We start from the raw sequence: 21255 nt of genomic DNA on the forward strand, positions 1-21255 counted from the left end.
AAAGGGACTATTTGACTCTCCATTGAATGCTTCAGTAAGAATTTACAAAAAAAGATTGAAAAACAGTTTTACAGCGGTTTTACATACTGGATTGTATAGTACAATGAAATAAAACCACACCTACTCTCTCATTTAAAAATCTTTACATTATATTGAACATAAATATTTGTGTGTTTGCACTAGTTAAACCATCTGTTTTTAAATCTTGGCTGAATCAAATATAGAAGTGCATGGAAGGTGAAACAGGTGACTGCTTTAAGGCAAAAAGCCAAGTTTGAGTTAATGTTTTAAATCAGAATATAAATATTTCTGTCATAAGATGGAACGGACAAAAAGTGAAAGAAACAGAACATACCATGTATAAACACAGGCTACACTGAAAAAAATACCCACATCAAACTAAGCTGAAATGCAGTAATTTTTACTGCATTGCTTGCTTTGTAAGCAGCTACTGTAATTACCTCCACATCTCTTTCACTGTCTGTAAACTGGTATTGCTATAAAGTTATAAAAGACAACAGAATAAATTGAAGGTTATACTGCTCAAGGTAGTTTACAATCTCCCCCATTCCCTAAACAGCCTGCCAGCTATCCAAATGAAATCAGTTAACTAAAAATTGGGTTACACATACACAAAAACGTACACAATATTTGGCTACTGTGGCATCTTTTACTTATACAAAGACAGTGTAGATATATTACAGGATGTGAAGCTGTCAAATGCACACAGTCAGCCAGAACTTTTGATTTTGTTTTTTGAAGCATGCAGTGCTGATGTATTGGAAATCGGTGATTTGTTTCTGTAAATGGCACTGAACGTTATTTTTGGAATTACAACAGCTAGAATGCATACAGATCTGAAAAGCAAACTTGCAAACCACACTGCAGCACCGAAAATGGTGCTCAAAAAATTGCTAAGAATTATTATTATGGAGAACTTACCGCTGCCTTAAGATAGTAACAAAAAGAAAGAAAAAGAAAAAGCAGAAAGTTTACTGAGGAAGATAAGGAGGAATTACATGGGATATGACAAATGTATTAAACCAGACATTCATTACTACCAGAACAAATCTATCATGCTTTTTATTTTGCAGTATCAATATAGAAATCAAAGGAAGACTGTGAATCAGGGTATGTTGCAAAATCTTTAATAGTTTTTTGACTGTATTTTATCGTTTGAAAAGTGATATTAAATAATGCTTACCTGTCCAAAGAATGCAACTCTGAAATAAGTGCCAAGTAGTCTCTTCCCTGTATGCATAACTTCTGTTACTTTGCTGTATGCCCGATGAAGTGTGTCATATAGATGAGCTAGTCTCTAAAAAACACCACAGAATTTTGGAATGGCAGCACTTAGAAGCAACACTTTCTATTTATTTTAAACATAAAGCACTGTGTTAAGGAGAAAAAGCTCTTTTAGTCACTAACATCAACATTCTAAGAGAAAATGTATTAACAATAACAAACAACACTACCACCACTTAGAACCTATAGCAGCGAAGTTAAAACACTAAGGGCTTGGCTACACTTACATTTTATAGGTTTCAGAGTAACAGCCGTGTTAGTCTGTATTCGCAAAAAGAAAAGGAGTACTTGTGGCACCTTAGAAACTAACCAATTTATTTGAGCATGAGCTTTCGTGAGCTACAGCTCACTTCATCGGATGCATACCGTGGAAACTACAGAAGACATTATATACATAGAGACATGAAACAATACCTCCTCCCACCCCACTCTCCTGCTGGTACTAGCTTATCTAAAGTGGTCATCAAGTTGGGCCATTTCCAGCACAAATCCAGGTTTTCTCACCCTCCGCCCCCGGCCCCCCACAAACTCACTCTCCTGCTGGTGATAGCCCATCCAAAGTGACCACTCTCTTTAAAATGTGTATGATAATCAAGGTGGGCCATTTCCAGCACAAATCCAGGTTTTCTCACCCTCCCCACCCCCACAAACTCACTCTCCTGCTGGTGATAGCCCATCCAAAGTGACCACTCTCTTTAAAATGTGTATGATAATCAAGGTGGGCCATTTCCAGCACAAATCCAGGTTTTCTCACCCCCCCACCCCCCTCCAAAAACCACACACACAAACTCACTCTCCTGCTAGTAATAGCTCATCCAAAGCGACCACTCTCCCTACAATGTGCATGATAATCAAGGTGGGCCACTTCCAGCACAAATACAGGTTTTCTCACCCCCCCAACCCCCATACACACACAAACTCACTCTCCTGCTGGCAATAGCTCATCCAAACTGACCACTCTCCTTACAATGTGTATGATAATCAAGGTGGGCCATTTCCAGCATAAATCCAAGTTTAACCAGAATGTCGGGGGGGGGGGGTAAGAAAAAAACAATGGGAAATAGGTTACCTTGCATAATGACTTAGCCACTCCCAGTCTCTATTTAAGCCTAAATTAATAGTATCCAATTTGCAAATGAATTCCAATTCAGAAGTTTCTCGCTGGAGTCTGGATTTGAAGTTTTTTTGTTGTAAGATAGCGACCTTCATGTCTGTGACGGTCTCTGTGTATATAATGTCTTCTGTAGTTTCCACAGTATGCATCCGATGAAGTGAGCTGTAGCTCACGAAAGTTCATGCTCAAATAAATGGGTTAGTCTCTAAGGTGCCACAAGTCCTCCTTTTCTTTTTACATTTTATAGCGCTCTAACTTGCTGGCTCAGGGATGTGAAAAATCACCCCCCTGAACACAGCAAGTCAGAGAGCTTTAAAGCGCTAGTGTAAACAGGCTCTGAGCGCTAGGAGCCGCGCTCCCAGCACTCAGAGCTAATCCCCTCGTGGAGGTGGAATACCAGGAGCGCTGGGAGACCTCTGTCCCAGCGCTCACGCACAACCACACTCGCACTTCAAAGCGCTGCTGTAGGAGTGCTCACGCGACAGCGCTTTAAAGTTTCCAGTGTAGCCATGCCCTAAGGGCTAGACTGTAATGTTCCTTCTAGTCCTCACTAAAAGACAATGCAGAGAAGGAATCCTTCTCTGCTACCCTCTTGTGAAGAGGAGTGAGTGAGTGTGTGAGTGTGAGAGAGAATCAACTACTACCATTGTAGTAGCAGATTACTAACCTCCATATGATGGCTCAGTTGTTTTGGCTGGCACATTGGGGGATGACATAGCCAATACTTAATATAAAAATGGCCATACTGGATCAGACCAATGATCCATTTAGCCCAGTATCCTGTCCTCCAACAGTGGACAGTGCCAGATGCTTCAAAGGGAATGAACAGAACAGGGAAATTATCACCCTGTCATCATCACCCCCGTCATTCAGTCCCAGCTTCTGGCTTAGGGACACCCAGGGTATGTCTACACTGCATTAAAAACCCATGACTAGCAAATGCTAGTGGACTTGGGCTAAGGAGCTGTTTAATTTCGGTGTAGATGTCTGGGCTCTGGGATCCTCCCCTTGCTCAGGGACCCACAGTCAGGGCTTCAGCCCAAGCCTGAATGTCTTCACTACAATAACCCCTTTGCCCACACCCCTTAGCCTGAGGCAGGTAGCATGGATAAGTCACAGGTTTTTAACTGCAGTGTAGATATACCTCCAGAGCATGGGGTTGTGTCCATGACCATCTTGGCTAATAGTCATTGATTGACCTATCGTCCATGAAGTTACCTAATTCTTTTTTGAACTCAGTTTATACTTTTGGCCCTCACAACATCCCCTGGCAAGAGTTTCACAGGTTGATTGTGCGTTGTGTAAAGAAGTACATCCTTATTTTAGTTTTAAACGTGCTGTCTATTAATTTCATTGGGTAACCCTGACTCATGTGTTATGTGAAAGGGTAAATAAAATTTCCCTATTAACTTTCTCCCCACCATTCATGATTTTATAGACCTCTATCATATGCTCCCTTAGTCATCTCTTTTCTAAGATGAACAAGCATCTGTAATCTCTCCTCAGATGGAAGCTGTTCTGTACTCCTGATAGTTTTTGTTGCCTTTCTCTCAACCTTTTCCAATTCTAATATACCTTTTTTGAGATGGGACAACCTGCACTGCACACAGCTCCAAATCATTTATGAATATGTTGAACAGCACCAGTTCCAGTACAGATCCTTAGGGGACTCTACCATTTACCCTCTCTCCATTATGAACACCACCATTTATTCCTACACTGTTTCCTATCTTTTAACCAGATTCTGATCCATGAGATGACCTTCCCTCTTATTCGATGACTGTTTAATTGGCTTAAGAGTTTTTGGTGTGGGACCTTGTCAAAGGCTTTCTGAAAGTTCAAGTACACGATATCCACTGGATCACTCTTGTCCACATGTTTACTGACACCATGTTGACTCTTCCCCAGCATATCATGTTTCTCTGTGTGTCTGATAATTTTATCCTTTACTATAGTTTCAACCAATTTGCCTGGTACTGAAGTTGGGCTTACTGGCCCATAGTTGCCAGGAATGTCACTGGAGCCTCTTTTTTAAAATATCACCCATTCCCCTACCCATCTACTGACAAGAGAAGGTAGGGAAGGAATGAAGGAGGCTGTTCAGACACATAACTCCCCCCTGCATCTCTGTGTTAGTGTATAACTGTGGCCATGATCAGGCCCAAACTGACTAGCCAATGATCATGCATCAAGTGACTACAGTTCATCCCTCAGTATTATCCATATTGCATTTTCAATACTATTTAATATTACAGTAATGTAATATCAAATGACTACTGAATAAAGTTTATGAAAAACAATCCTGAAAGTAACAATACTAAATCCTAAGAGGCATTAAGCACCTGGAACTTCAATTGACTTAAATGGCAGTTAAAGATGTTCAGAACTTCTTTGGAGTTGGAATTGTATTTGCCACTGGTTTTCAGTTGGATTAAAAAAAATTCTGAAAATAACTTCATTACATTAACTCTTTATTATTATATGCAGGATTATGTATCACCTGCACGTAAGACTGTTTTATGAAAAGCTATCTGTTTTTGCGTACTGATTTTTAATTGGATGCACAGTATAAATTCCAATGATGAAAGGCAAATACAAAACCATTTAGTTCTTCAAGGTGTACATGAAGCAGGACCTGTGCAAGTGAAATACCAAACTTTTTTGGTTATAAATTAAACATGCCACTTTAAATTTGAACAAATATTTCAAATAAAATTGTTCTGATACTGTATTGTTCAGAGATATTTGATACATCATACTGATATAGATTCAAAAGGCTAGACTGTTTTCACAGACAAATTTTAAAACAGAAGCCTATCAAATACCTCAAAATCCCTCCGTTTTTCATAAATGGGAATTATAAGTTTGTAGATGTCAGCAATCAGTTCATATCGTTCAGCCTTCCAGAGTCCATCTGCACATTGCTCTAACAATTCCATTAGCACATCCTAAAGTTACAAAAAAGTAAAATTTAGTTGTTTTGCACTGTTTTGTTGTGTCTACATTAAAAGAAAACACAAGGAAAATGGCAGTTTGCTGAAAAACAGATTCCCAAAACAAAAATATGTAAAGGCATTGTGTTTTAAGGCAGAGTATTGGTTTAGAAAAATCCAACACAGTAACAAAAACACAAACACAGTTTTGGATGTGAACATACACACTTTGCATTTACTTTATATAACATTGTTTTTGAGAATATCATGAACTTCAAAGACAACTCAACGTGAGTACACCTAACAAAGGAATGTGCTTGCCTTATAAGGCTTTTGTTCTGGGAATGTTTATATGCAGTCAAGCAAATAAGTTTTATAATCACTTTTCAGAAGCCTTATTATAAAACAAACTTTCTGTTTCTGAGGTGCTTTTTTATGTTCGGTTTGTGAAAACCATTACTAATAAAAAGCCAACTGGATACAACACTTAAATTTTATCGTTTATATTTAGTTTCTACAAGAACTACCCAATTAATTACATTTTCAGTACAATTACCTGCATTACACTAATAGGTATTCATAAATGTGTACTTATTAATGTACATTCTGTGAACTTGAATCTGATATACCATGTCTGAGATGAAAAGGTAAATGACAAGAGCAGGAAAGTTTAAGAAACTGAGAAATATGAGGAAGCAGAAATATGTTGGGCATAACATTCCTGGCTTTCTTTCTTTCTTTTTTTTTTTAAACTATCTTTCTTGTTGCAAGAAGATTAGTTCAGGCAAATAGTTTATGCACTTAATTATGGTACCATTTTGTACAAGGTAAGTTTTTCTGTTCTATGTACCACTATAACTCTTAATAGTCCAGCACAACATAGAATAGATATTTCATTCAAAAAAACCCACTATGGATTACTTGTCACTAGAGTGTTCATTTTCCATATATTTTTAATGGAATGTTATTACATTAAAAATCATAAGTAAACTTGAACTACAGTAACTCCTCACTTAACATTGTAGTTATGCTCCTGAAAAATGCGACTAAGTGAAACGATGCAAAGCAAATCCAATTTCCCCATAAGAATTAATGTAAATAAGGAGGGTTAGGTTCCAAGGAAATTTTTTTTTTGCCAGACAAAAGGCATTATATACATTTTAAACTATTTTAAACAAGCAATTTAATACAAGTATATGTTTTAAACAGAGGAGGTGCCCCTGCCTTACCCCACACAGGCACAGCCCATTGGCACTGGAGGACAATGAGGCAGGCAAGGAGGCTGAAGGTGCCGTAGTCTAGGACAAGCACGTTGCGCAGCAGTGGCAGCTTCCCCTACTCTGCAAGCACCAGGGGCAGGCGGGGGGGGGGGAGCTCAACCCTCAGCCCGCCCCCTTCCCCCATGCCCGCATCCTTGACCCGCCTCTTCTCCCCCCCCTTTACTTTGCATGCTGCTTCCTCGCTCGTCCCCGCTCCCTCCCCTGCCGCCTGAATGTGGCAAAACAGCTGACTGCCCCGGGCAGGAGGGAGGCGCACCGAGTCCTTGCTCCTCCCCCCTCCCTCCTGCCAGGGGCAATCAGCTGGCTTGCCACGTTCAGGAGTCAGGGGGAGCCTGCGCACCAAGTCCTCGCTCTTCCCCCCTCCCTCCTTCCTCCAAAACGCCGCAAGCCAGCTGATTGCAGTGGGCAGAAGGCGGTGGAAGGAGCTGATCCGTGGGGTCTGCCAGCGGGCTGGAGGCACTGTGGGGGTTGGAGGGGGGGCACGTAGGAAGGCTGCCAGCTGTGGAGAAAGCAGGCAGCCAAACAACGTAAGAGTGGAGCATTGCACAACTTTAAACGAGCATGTTCCCTAATTGATCAGCAATGTAACAACGAAACAACGTTAACCGGGATGACTTTAAGTGAGGAGTTACTGTATCAAACGAATTCTATCAACTGGAGTACTACACGCACATTTGCAATAGTACAGTGAAGAGAAATTGGACAGAATGTGGAGAAAAGCTAGAATGATAAAGGGTTTGCAGGAAATGGACTCTGAGGCTAGATTAAGGAAATGTATTGTGTGAAAAATATAGGCTGTAGTGATTTATGACGCGGGTATAAAAGTTAATTCAGGACTTCTACAATGACAAAAGGGAAATTGTTCCCATAAATTTGCAATGACTGTATTAGAATTCCAAAGAGAAATAAGAAAAAAATCAGTTTAAATTTTACAATAATGAACCAAGTTTATTTCAGGATTGGAGGAATAGGATCGGGTCCTACTGAAAGGTGAACTGTCAGGCTGGAGGGAGGTTACCAGTGGAGTTCCTCAAGGATCGGTTTTGGGACCAATCTTATTTAATCTTTTTATTACTGACCTCGGCACAAAAAGTGGGAGTGTGCTAATAAAGTCTGCGGATCATACAAAGCTGGGAGGTATTGCCAATTTAGAGAAGGACAGGGATATCCTACAGGAGGATCTGGATGACCTTGTAAACTGGAGTAATAGTAATAGGATGAAATTTAATAGTGAGAAATGTAAGGTCATGCATTTAGGGATTAATAACAAGAATTTTAGTTATAAGCTAGGGATGCATCAATTAGAAGTAACGGAGGAGGAAAAGGACCTTGGGGTATTGGTTGATCACAGGATGACTATGAGCTGCCAATGTGATACGTGAAAAAAGCTAATGCGGTCTTGGGATGCATCAGGAGAGGTATTTCCAGTAGGGATAAGGAGGTTTTAGTACAGTTATACAAGGCACTGGTGAGACCTCACCTTGAATACTGTGTGCAGTTCTGGTCTCCCATGTTTAAGAAGGATGAATTCAAACTGGAACAGGTACAGAGAAGGGCTATTAGGGATGGTCCGAGGAATGGAAAACTTGTCTTATGAAAGGAGACACAGGGAGCTTGGCTTGTTTAGACTAACTAAAAGAAGGTTGAGGGGAGATATGATTGCTCTCTATAAATAATCAGAGGGATAAATACCGGAAGGGAGAGGAATTATTTAAGCTCAGTACCAATGTGGACACAAGAACAAATGGATATAAACTGGCCACCAGGAAATTTAGACTAGAAATTAGACGAAGGTTTCTAACCATCAGAGGAGTGAAGTTTTGGAATAGCCTTCCAAGGGAAGCAGTGGGGGCAAAAGATCTATCTGGCTTTAAGATTAAACTCAATAAGTTTATGGAGGAGATAGTATGATGGGATAATATGGTTTTGGTAATTAAATATTCATGGTAAATAGGCCCAATGGCCTGTGATGAGATATTAGATGGGGTGGGATCTGAGTTACCCAGGAAAAAATTTTCTGTAGTATCTGGCTGATGAATCTTGTGCACATGCTCAGGGTTTAGCTGATCGCCATATTTGGGGTCGGGAAGGAATTTTCCTCCAGGGCAGATTGGAAGAGGCCCTGGAGGTTTTTTGCCTTCCTCTGTAGCATGGGGCACGGGTCACTTGCTGGAGGATTCTCTGCTCCTTGAAGTCTCTAAACTACGATTTGAGGACTTCAGTTATAGCACAGATACAGGTGAGGTTTTTTTGCAGGAGTGGTGGGTGAAATTCTGTGGCCTGCATTGTGCAGGAGGTCAGACTAGATGATCATAATGGTCCCTTCTGACCTAAATATCTATGAATAAGTAAAATATTTTATGTGGCCATATTAGAAATTACATTTGTTTCATATGAATTAACAGAGTTACAGACACCAGCAGATTTAACCAAGTATACAAAATTGTTACATAAGTAAAATGTTAACATAATATTAGCCTTGTATACAAGCTTTATTTGTTAGCACAAAATTATGGCCAAAGTATTTTATTTCAGTAAGTGGTATTTACATGAACTATTTTTCATTCTAAGCAGTTTCAACAGTTGCGGTAAGATTTGGCAATCATTTAAAATTTTTCTTTCATTTGCTTTGTTTGGGTCACCATTTAATGTTTAGAAATACTGTGTCTATAGTTTGCATGCATTTCAATACATTAAAGAGAAACTAGTTTCATAATATGGTAACTTTTTTGACTATATATTCTTTCTCTCATCCTGTTTTGCTTTTCCATTCCATTGGTCATCTGTAGACTACTAGACTAGTGGACTATAAAATTTAAAAAGGGAGAGACGAAATTTTAAAATGGTGAATGTATTCGCCTCTCCTCACCCAGTTCTGACGTATTTGTTATTCCAAATTAGGCTATATATATGTATATATATATCTTTTTTTAAAGAAATTATATATAGAATGCATTGTTGGGCCTGACACAGGTCACTGTAGGGCATAAAATCATCTTTGCTCTCTTCTCCTCTCTAGCTGTGCCTTCTGTGCTCTGCCTTGTTGGAGGAAGAACACAGAACTACCTAAGGCATTTAATAGGGGCATGATCAGGACCATAATCTTTAATTTTCTATCTGTAGACATCAGGATATGTGATTGTGCAAGAGCTGATTTACAACTTTAGCACTTTAACTGTGTTGCTTGATGTAGCGTACTCTTTCTTCTACCGTGTACTGAGGTATGTAATGCCATATTCATGAAGTTCAAGTGCTGCATTTTTTGTGGACAGCATGGTGGGGCTGCAGTGTTTATTCCTCTTATAATGTGGCTTAAAGTACACTGTACAATGGTAACCACACTTTTTTATCTTCCACTTATTTTTATATGACTTGACACTATGAACTTGTATATTACTATTTAACTACTTTAATTCTAGGAAATCAGAAGTACTTATCCCTTCAGTCACATGATGGAATAACAGACATTCATTATTATTGATGAGTTCATTACTTGTGATCTAGCTGTGCTTTTGGTGATGGGGAAGGGGACACTGTTTTTAGATGCTCTAGAGGTGAAACAGAAACATTTGATTATTTCCCCTCCTTAAAATGAAATTGTAGGTTACACCGTTCAAGATATTTGTAAAAGCTTATCACCTGACTACTGCTACATTTATGCTAGACTGGTCTAATTTTTCCTCAATTAAGTATGTTAAGATGCTCCTCCCCATCTCTCCTTTACATGTACACTTAGGTACTTTATAACCCCCTCAGTTCTATCATTTTGTGATAATCTTGTGAACTATAGACCTTGTTAAAGGTTTATTTATTTATGTCCGAGAGATGAAACGGGCAAAACCACATTCAAATATGACTGATAAAGAATAGCCTTATGCCATAAGTTCAGTTCTCTCTCAATGTTGCTTGTTTCCATGCTTCTTGTTTGTGCTTCCGAGATAAAAGAAAGTATTAGAGTTCATATTAATACATACATTAAAATCACTAAACCATAGAATTTACTGTTATCCTCAAATTCTAACTTCATTTTTACAATCATATTTGTTGGATTTCTATTGCTTGTCAGATGCTCAAAACTAAACAAGCATCGCTACTATACAGTATGTTATGTTTACCTGTGAAAAATATAACCATCAGAAACTGCTTACAGTACAAGAGCACTGATTTTTTTAAACATGCCACCACAAAGTCACACTAGGCAAAGAAACTCGGGTCTTAACCTGTAATTTTTCTTCTCTGAAACAGTGTGTGAGTCTTGCACATATGGGGGGATCTGCTCTCCAACAGGGAACTTGAAGGCATTACCGATGACTTGCAGCAGGACGCACTAGAACTCACCCACCAACTGCTCCTCAAAACAATTTACTTGACTAATCACAGGTGAGACCCTACCAATTTCACAGCTGTGAAAAACGTGTCACGGACTGTGAAATAAGCCCTTCCTTGTGAACTCTGATCTCCCCCTTGCTGCTGGACTGGGGAGTGACAGGACTTGTCCTTCCCTTGCAATGGCAGCTCTAGGGGGTGGGGATGGGAGATCAGACCCACCTCTGAGTGCCTCCCCCTTCTGCAGGAAGCTACAGTGCTGGGCAGCAGCCCTGAAGGTTCCTGCAGCTGGAGGAGGCTTACTGATGTGGGTCCGAACTCCCCCTGCTGCCAGAAAAGGGACCCCCATGGTTACAAAACCGTTAAATTTCAGATGTAAACATCTGAAAAGGTGAAACTGACCAATTTAAAAATCCTCTGGCTGTGAAATTGATCAATATGGACTGTGAATTTGGTTGGGATAAGTAACACCATAAGGAGCTGGTTAAAAACAACCAATTCCTTTTGATAATACAAACCTCTCAGTGCTTTCATTTAACTGCATTATTTTCTTCTCAGAACCTTGCTATTTCAGAGAATGGAAATTTTGGTACATGCTCATTTTCTTTCTGTGAAGATCTCCACTAGTTCTTCACCTCTGTGTTGTCTCTGTCTACAGTGGATCCAGAGGCAGCTGAAAATGTTGCTTAGAAAGTACCCAAACTCATTCCTGCTGCCATCTGAATGAGTACTTCCAAAATGATATAATAAACTTCTTTAGATGAATTTCAGCATAAACCTTCCTTCTTTAAATCTTCAACTATGACTTCAATTCCTCCCTGTCTACATAAGGTTTCCAATATGCACTAAGATCAAAACAAACGTACTTTTATTTTTTTTTCATTTTGGGAAGGACTAGCAGAGATGTTAATCACAGAAAGGAAATTTTCAACAGACATCGAATTTTTCCATTCTATTTTGATAACACCTTCACTTGTCCATTGAGACTAGGAAGTTAGTGTTCAGATTCTTAAAGAGGGGAAAAAAGGCAAGAAGAGAGAGAGAGAGAAAATCCCCCTCTCTAATAATACTTCCTGTGTAGATGCTGTAGAGATATGTTAGTAGAAGATTATAATTTAGAGATGCTGTCATAAATATAAAGGGAAGGGTAAACCCCTTTAAAATCCCTCCTGGCCAGAGGAAAAATCCTCTCACCTGTAAAGGGTTAAGAAGCTAAAGGTAACCTCGCTGGCACCTGACCAAAATGACCAATGAGGAGACAAGATACTTTCAAAAGCTGGGAGGAGGGAGAGAAAGAAAGGGTCTGTGTGTCTGTCGGTATGCTGCTTTTGCCGGGGATAGAACAGGAATGGAGTCTTAGAACTTTTAGTAAGTAATCTAGCTAGGTATGTGTTAGATTATGATTTCTTTAAATGGCTGAGAAAAGAACTGTGCTGAATAGAATAACTATTTCTGTCTGTGTGTCTTTTTTGTAACTTAAGGTTTTGCCTAGACGGATTCTCTATGTTTTGAATCTAATTACCCTGTAAGGTATCTACCATCCTGATTTTACAGAGGTGATTCCTTTACTTCTATTTACTTCTATTTCTGTTAAAAGTCTTCTTGTAAGAAAACTGAATGCTTTTTCATTGTTCTCAGATTCAAGGGTTTGGGTCTGTGGTCACCTATGCAAATTGGTGAGGATTTTTACCAAACCTTTCCCAGGAAGTGGGGTGCAAGGGTTGGGAGGATTTTGGGGGGAAAGACGTGTCCAAACTACGTTTCCCAGTAAACCCAGTTAGAGTTTGGTGGTGGCAGTGGATATTCCAAGGACAAAGGATAAAATTAATTTGTACCTTGGGGAAGTTTTAACCTAAGCTGGTAAAAGTAAGCTTAGGAGGTTTTCATGCAGGTCCCCACATCTGTACCCTAGAGTTCAGAGTGGGGGAGGAACCTTGACAGATGCTCCCTCAAAAGGGATAATATTATGAACATAGGAATTTGGAGATTTTCCCTGGAGGCGGGGGTTGGGAACACTGTGCAGCAGTTCACCAGAGATGCTCTCCAGTTTGTTTTATTGAAGTTTTATTCCTCTCTCATTCACTGGTTTGTTATTTAATGAACCCCAAGATTATTACAGATGCTTGCGCAAAAGAATGAAAAATCTAACTTTCAGTGTTTTACAAAGATAAACAGCAATATGTACCTTGCTGCTTTGTAGTTTTTTTTCCCTGAAGAGAAGTTCTCTCTGCCCAAGATGCACCTAGAGATCTTCTATGTGCTCTGGAATGGAATGTTGGCTAGAGAATTAACATTTGTTTCCCCTGAGGCAGCACTGTACCGATATCCATCCAGAGAATATTTAGATTGACCTGGTATCTCCAGAGGTGAAATGAAAACATTTTGAATTTCTTGTAGAAAAGTTTGTTTTAAATGGATATTCCTGGTTGTGCTAAAGTGTTTGCACCTTATGCTTAGAATGCAGACAGAGGGAAGGCAGGATAATTTCCTGTGATGAGAAACACAAATTTATCTTTGTAAGGAATGACAAAGGGGCTTATATAATACAATCTCATTATTATAAATTGTGCAGTAGAGTTCTTGCATTTAGAGATACGCACGCTCTGAAATCCTCCCTGGTGAGTCCGACGACAGAGACTCCAAGTGCAGAGACCACGGCGGTGCTGAGTGGGATGGTGCAAGGGAACAGTGCCGCAGGGATGGTGAGTGGTGCTTTATCATCACAGGCTTGCCTCTGGATGGTGCCATGCCTTCAGGTGCCGGAAGTCTGTCCTGCCTGGCGGGGGACTGCTGTGCCATGATGGCAATCGGGTCCCTGGTCACCTCAAATGTATCCGGGGTGGAAGGGAGCTCCAACTCCTTCATCTGACACTCTCTAGCAGGAGAGTGCAACTGTTCTGAATTCGAAAGACCCCTCTGCAGGCCCACAGTCAACGGTGTCGTTTCCTGCAAGAGAGGTGCTGAGTGCCCCTGCACGGGACCCACACCGCTAGCGCTGTCAGTCTCGGCTGCTCTCACCGTGGGCAAGTGCTGTCTATCAGTCTTCTTGTGCTGCTTATGTGGCACCAGTGAATGCGAGTGGTGCCATGTTACCGCCACGGGTTTTGGCACTGGGGAGTGACAGTGCCGAGGGACTCTATGCATATTGTCCTTCTTCGGTGCCGTAGCTTCTCTAACGGAGACCGGAGTGCTCCGCACAAAGGTGCCGGTGCCAAGTCCTGCTGGCCTGGGGCCAGCTCGGGACAGAGGGCTGCCTCCATGAGGAGCTGCTTGAGCCTGAAGTCCCTTTCCTTTTTCGTTCTCGGGCAGAACCCTTGGCAGATCTTTCAGCCATCCGTTTGATGTGCCTCCCCCAGACACTTTAGGCAGGCGTCATGGGGCTTGCCCCGTGGCATGGGCTTGTGGAAGGTTCCACATGGTTTAAAGCCTTGGGATCGAGGCATGGCTGCGAACCCCAAGAGGGGAAGGAACTGGGGTGGGGGGAACCCCCAACTCCAACTACTAACTACTGTAACAAACACTAACTATTTAACTATTTACAGGCTGACAAAACAGAGATACTAAGGGAAACACTTGCTGAAGCAAGAGAGACACTCAGCTCCAATGACCATCACTGGCCGTAAGAAGGAACTCAAGAGGCGGCAGGTCAGAAGGAACATATACACACCGCCATAAAGGTGAGTTGGCTCCAGAGGGTTCCACAGCTGACCGGACGGACACCACTAGGGGAAAAACCTTCTGACGACTGTACACGTGGTGCACACACATCTATGTGGAATCGACATGAGCAAGCACTGGAAGAAGCACAGATACTTCCTTGAGTGGGATCTCTTAGCTCTGTGCCACCTATTTAAACAGTTCTTGGAACTGCTTAAAATCATCATCAGCAGTGGGAGGTGGGGGCATTTTGGCTTCATCTCGTGACGATGAGGAATTATGTGCTTTTGATGTTGTGTCCTGCTCTGTGCCCTCCCTCCCTCTTGTTCTGTTTCATGTTGGACTTCAGAAGTATCTGGTATGGAGAATGGTGGTGGTTATCTTATCCTACTTCTATGTGGGGTGGGAGGTTGGTTATAAGGTGCCCTGTAGGCTGCCCCTGAGTCCCAGTGTGACCATTGCATGGGGAAGGGCATGGGTGGGCATATCCATGGCTGTCCATACCAAGGCTGCATATCTTGTCCATATTGGACCATTGATCGCACAGGTCCCAAAGATGATCTGGTTTCAATTGGTGAAGAGTGGTGTGAGGGGACGACACCCTCTTTGTGCTCATCGTCCTTGTTGCTAGAGAATGGTGGGGCGTTGGGTGAGGCTGATTGTTCAGATGCTGTATGCTCCAGGGAGCCATCGATGCCGAAGAGTGGAGAGACTGGTATGGAGAACACCAGGATGTGTCTATGGTTTAGTAAATAGTGTGGTGCTGGCGGTTTCGTGCCACTGCTAACAGTGCCAGTGTTTTTGATGGTACTGTGGGTGGTGCCGAGGCTTTGTAACTTGACTTGGCTGGTGCTGGTGGTGCCATCTTTGCCCTCTCTGCTGGTGCCGATGAAACTGTCGGCGTGGGTAGTGGTTGCATAGCCACCTGTGACAGCTTTGGTGCTGTTTCTTTCACTGGTGGTGTTGGTGCTGCAGAGGAGATGGTAGGTTTAGACGTGCTTCTAGACTCCTTGTCTTTACTATAGGACTCGACAGAGGTCCCTGTGCCTTGAAGGTGCATGCCCTTGGAGCGGTTGGCACCGAAGACAGAAACCTGGCAGGAAACAGTTTCTTTTTTGTTGGCTCTCTCTGTGGTGAGGTTGTAGCTCTTTTCCTCAAGCTTTTTGAGGAATGAGCCTTGTCTTTTGCTGAGGTTGAGGAACCCAGGGATCGCCCTGTAGAACGGGTCTGTTGTCCAGGGTCTGAGGCCAGGCAGAGAGATTTCTCCATAAGTATGAACTTCAGGTGTAGGTCTTGATTCCACCTGGTTTTGGTCTTCAAGTTGCTACAGTGAGTGCACTTTTGGGGAATATGCAACTCACCAAGGCAGCGGATGCAGAGGGAATGTCCGTCTGAGATGGGCATAGTGTTTCAGCACAAGTCACATCTTTTAAAACCTGGAGAACCAGGCATAGTTGAGTGCGGTTTTAAATAATATTTTTTTTTGTAAATAACTAAGACTAATACTAACTATATACTGAAACAAACTATTTCTAACTATGTTTTCTAGATCTGACCCTGGCTGACGGGACCCCACTATGGAGCTCCACTTTTGGGTGAGCACGGTTGAGGTTGGGGCATGGGCGCTCTAGATGAGGCGCCAATGGCACCACAAGACAGCCACTGTGCATGCATAATCCAGATGGACACTAATGCTGAAATTCTCTGCTCTACGTTGCAGGTATGCACCCACTCCTGAAGTGGAGCACCCCCAGGGACATCACTCGGAGAAGAATATATATATATATTGAGAGAGAGAGAGACAGACTCAGACCTGAAGGATATAAGAGAGTAGTAGAAGGCAGGTACATCAGCCTCAGAAGGAGCAGGTCCCTGTTCCCTGGATAGCCAAACAAAGGCTACTCCAGGCCAATCAAAAGACACCTGACGCCAATTAACCAGTTAAGGTTGTTAGGCTAATGCCAGCACCTGACCCCAATTAACTGGCAAAGGGTCAGTTAAGGCCATTAGGCTAGTGGAGACAGCTGGAACCAATCAAGGTCTCACTCATACTGCCCAAAAGCTCTCCTTTCCAGTTCCCTTGAGAGTGCCTAGGTGAAAGGAGCTGGAGGAGAGGAAGCACTGCTGTATCCTGAGGTAAGGGTGAAGCTAGGAAAAGGGGACCATGGTGAAGTGGCCCAGGGAATCAAAGCAGCTTCAGTGGTGAAGGGAAATCAGCCAACAGCTGCTACCATTAGGGTCCTTGGGCTGGAACCCAGAGTAGAGGGTGGGCCTGGGTTTTCCCCCCCGTCCCCCACCCGTGCACCCATGCTCTACAGAGATCCCCTTGAGAGGGGAAGCAGGCCTCGGTCCAGTCAGGAGGCCGAACTGTGCCTACTGAGCGCTATGGAGTGACAAAGACTGTGGGATATTTCCCGTTCCCATTTCTGGCCTGTGATGAAAGTAACTCAATAGGCTGTGACTCTTGCCGCTACACTGTGAAAAGAAGATCACACTGGGTCCTTAGTGAGTTTCTCAGGCCACTGAATCCGCCTGGAAGTGTGGGACCCACCAATACACACACACAAAAATAATAATTCTCCGTGGGTATTCCTTCCATGTATTGGAGTGTGAATTGCTCACAGTGACTAACATGATATCCTTCTGATTCTCCAGGGAGATTTGGTGGTACATTTCATTTTCCCTGCACTGCACATTGACCATATTACACTGTAGATCTGTTAAAAAAGTCTACACAAAAAAGTCTACACAATTGACGTTTTTTTTTTTTAAATAACAGATTTGATTTTTTTTTGGAAAATTTCCATAAGTAGGCCTGGGGGAAAAAGCCCAAGCAGTTTCCGATTGTTACACTTAAACATCTAGGACATTATAAATGGTGGTCAGTTTTGAAATATTCCTTGAACACATACTAGTCATTTTCTCTTACACTAATGGTTCTCAACCTTTTTGGGCTGAGGACCCATTTGTAAATCTTGATGGCCTGTCGCAAACCAGTAAATAACTTTAGTACAAAAAAATTTGGCTTACTAAATATTTCTTAACCACGATACCTAATAAACACATTAACATAATAAGTACTATATAAGTACATCATGTGTACAATAGTGGCAGATCCTGTGGCTCCTGTTCCATGGGGCTGGCTGGACTCGTTCCCTGCTCTAGGTGTTGCAACCTCTGGGCCATTCAGGTTTTGGGAGCGGCCTTGTCAAATCTGGGTAAGCAGCAATGCGATCTGGCACCTGGGGTCACAGTGCTACTCACAAAAGTTTGGCCCAGCCATCCCCCTGTCATCATGCCGGAGGGGTGACTAGGCCAAACCTGAGCAGTGCTGTGATCCTGTGCACCAGGTCACAATGACTGGATTGGGGTGCTGATCCCAGCCAGCCCTGCAGGACTGGAGTTGCAGGAGCTGCTGCTGTGGGGTGAGCGTGGGGAGGCAAATAAGTCCTTGTGGAATGTGCCGGGGCTGGAAGGTTGGCCAACTTGTAGCAGGTGCAGGAGGTGATCCACAATGAGATCCTCTGCGATGAAACCGGAAGACCTTTTAATGGTTTACCACTGCCACAAACAGCTGGTTCGATTTTTGGAACAACTTTGTGTGCTCTATGTAAAAGGTGAGCGCCCGTCAAATGTCCAGTGAGTCGAGTCTTTGCTCCCGGCTGCTCGCATGAGGTTTAGGGTAAAAACAGGCAGGAAAATATTCTGGCTGGAGTGAAACTGGGACACAACCTTCGGAAGGAAAGCAGGGTGAAGTCTAAACTGTACCTTGTCCTTAAAGAAAACCATGTAGGGAGGGTGTCATAGTTCCTTCCCCACTCTGAACTCTAGAGTACAGATGTGGGGACCCGCATGAAAGACCCTCTAAGTTTATTCTTACCAGTTTAGGTTAAAAGCTGCTACCACCAAAGTGTTACACAAAGAACAGGGGAAGTGCCCACTTGGAAAGGTCTCCCCCCAAAAATATCCCCCCAAGCACTACACCCCCTTTCCTGGGGAAGGCTTGATAAAAATCCTCACCAATTTGCATAGGTGAACACAGACCCAAACCCTTGGATCTTAAGAACAATGAAAAAAACAATCAGGTTCATAAAAGAAGAATTTTAATAGAAGTAAAAAGAATCACCTCTGTAAAATCAGGATGGTAAATACCTTACAGGGTAATCAGATTCAAAACAGAGAATCCCTCTAGGCAAAACCTTAAGTTACCAAAAGACACAAAAACAGGAATATACATTCCATTCAGCACAACTTAGTTTATCCGCCATTTAAACAAAACAGAATCTAATGCATATCTAACTAGATTGCTTACTAACTCTTTACAGGAGTTCTGACCTGCATTCCTGCTCTGGTCCCGGCAAAAGCATCATACAGACAGAGAGGCCTTAGTTTCCGCCCCCCCCGCAGATTTGAAAGTAACTTGTCTCCTCATTGGTCATTTTGGTCAGGTGTCAGTGAGGTTATCCTAGCTTCTTAACCCTTTACAGATGAAAGGGTTTTGTCTCTGGCCAGGAGGGATTTTATAGTTCTGTATACAGAAAGGTGATTACCCCTCCCTTTGTATTTATGACGGAGGGTCAGAGGTGAGGACCTTAAGTTCTGAAACACTCCTTGCTGAAGTAATGGAGACTAGAAAGGCAACCTTCCATGAGGCCCCATCAGTTTGGAGAGAAACAGGTTGAGATCCCACGCAGGGATCGGCTGCCGAACCTGTGGGTACAGATGCTCCAGACGTCTGAAGAAGCGGCCAACCCTGCGTTGGCGAAAACGGAGTGCCCGATCACTCCTGGGTGCAATGCAGAGATATCTGCCAAGTGCACCTTGATGAAAGAAGCTGCCAGACCTTGCTGCTTAAGGTGTAACAGGTACTCCAAGATGAAAGGAATAGAGGCCTGCAATGACGGAGTACGGCCCTGGGAGCACCAGACTGCAAACCTTTTCCACTTGGCCAGATAGTGGACCAAGTTGAGGGCTTCCTACCAAGCAGGACCTACCTAACCGACTGCGAGCACATGAGCTCCGTGGGGTTTAACCATGAAGCTTCCAGGCCAAGAGGCGAAGAGACTGAAGGTCTGGGTGACGAAGGCAACCATGGTCCTAGGTGATCAGGTCCGGAAGTAGGGGCAATGCGATAGGGGTGCCCACTGAAAGTTCCAGGAGCGTGATGTACCGGTGCCACCATTATGACCATCACTTTGTCCCTCTGGATTTTGAGCAGGATCTTGTGCACAAGCAGAAATGGCGGGAACGCGTACAACAGATGATCTGACTGGGGAGGAGAAATGCGTTCGCAATAGAGCCTTGGCTCTGGTTCTGAAAGGAGCAGATCTGCAGGCACTTCCTGTTGCCCTGAGTGGCGAAGAGGTCAATGTGGGGAGCTCCCCACCTCTGGAAAACAGTGCCAGCTCCCGAATTTTTGGTTCCAGGAGCTCCCCCACAGGATGCCCCCCAGTGGTGGCTTCCAGGGCACAAGCCCTCGATGCAGGGGTCGGTCCCTGTCCTGCTTTGGAACTGGGGAGTGAGACCAGTGCCTTGCAGTCTCCACTGGCTTCGGTGCCAGGGAGCACCAGTGCTGAGGGTCTCTGTGCCCAGAGTCTTTCCTCAGCACCACTTCTCTTACGGAGGCCGGAGTGCTCTGCACAGAGGTGAAAGTCCCACTCCTTTTTAGCTCTGGGGTGAAATTCTCTGCAAATCTTGCATCAAGTGTTTGGGGGAGGTGCACCAGACTGACCGGTGCACCTCCCCCAGACACTTGATGCAAGAGTCGTGGGAGTCGCCCACTGGCATGGGCTTGTGGCAGGACTTGAATCCTTGGGATAGAGGCATGCCCCGAGTCCCAAGGGGAAGCAGGAAAGTCTGAGTGGGAAAGACCCCTCCTCCCCCATGCCTGCTACCTAACTATAGCTAAACTATCAAAACTGTGAGAGACTCTAAACTATATAGAATGAGCATGGAAGAACTAGGGGAACACTTGCCAAAGCAAGCCACCACAGTTCCAATGAGTGTCATGGGTGGTAAGAAGGAACTGAGGAGGCACTGGGTCGGCAGGGTCATATATTGAGCGCCACAGAGGCGCCACTCCAGGGGGCTCCACAGCCGACCCAATGGGTGCTGCTATGAAAAAACTTTCCAAAAACTGTGCACATGGCATGCGCACACCTAATTGGAATCCACATGAGCAATCACTTGAAGAAGTTTTGATACTTCTGGGTTCCTAAAGTCAGAAGATCTTGGGAGTTGTAGGCTTTGTAATCCTCCAAAGATGGCTTTAATAAGCACTGCTCAAATGGGACAAAGTGGTTATACTCCTACTTTATCAATCTTTTTTGAATTGGCAGAAGTGAAAATATACAGATGGTAAATCAATCTATACCTTCACTCCAATTCAAACACATGGTATAAGTTAAATAACGTAATCAGATTACTGGTAGACATTACATAAATCTAAATCTACATCTTTGTTGGTGAAGTGGTCAAAATCTTTACTATGGTTAGTTCTGGATAGTATATAAAACAATCATCTTGTAGTTTGTCAGTTAGCATATTTTTTTTACCCCATGTAACGGTCTTTTTTACTTGTTTTTATGTTCTTAGTTACTCTCTTTACGTTACCTTTTTTTCTTTGAGGATTTTGAACTAC

At 43.0% G+C, this 21255-nt stretch overlaps 1 protein-coding gene across 6 annotated transcripts in view; it reads right to left on the reverse strand.

Moving 5' to 3' along the window:
- DOCK9 (dedicator of cytokinesis 9) overlaps positions 1 to 21255 on the reverse strand; it is a 335650-nt gene that overhangs the window by 18444 nt on the left and 295951 nt on the right. For all 6 annotated transcript variants that reach the window (XM_077812928.1, XM_077812891.1, XM_077812874.1 and 3 more), the window contains 2 exons: positions 5245 to 5367; positions 1205 to 1318 (listed from right to left, as the gene is read on the reverse strand). In XM_077812928.1, the coding sequence (XP_077669054.1) occupies positions 1205 to 1318; positions 5245 to 5367 (237 nt within the window). The remainder of the gene's footprint in view (positions 1 to 1204; positions 1319 to 5244; positions 5368 to 21255) is intronic.

This window comes from Eretmochelys imbricata, chromosome 1 (genome assembly GCF_965152235.1).
Source record: "Eretmochelys imbricata isolate rEreImb1 chromosome 1, rEreImb1.hap1, whole genome shotgun sequence".
Taxonomy (NCBI): Eukaryota; Metazoa; Chordata; order Testudines; family Cheloniidae; genus Eretmochelys; species Eretmochelys imbricata.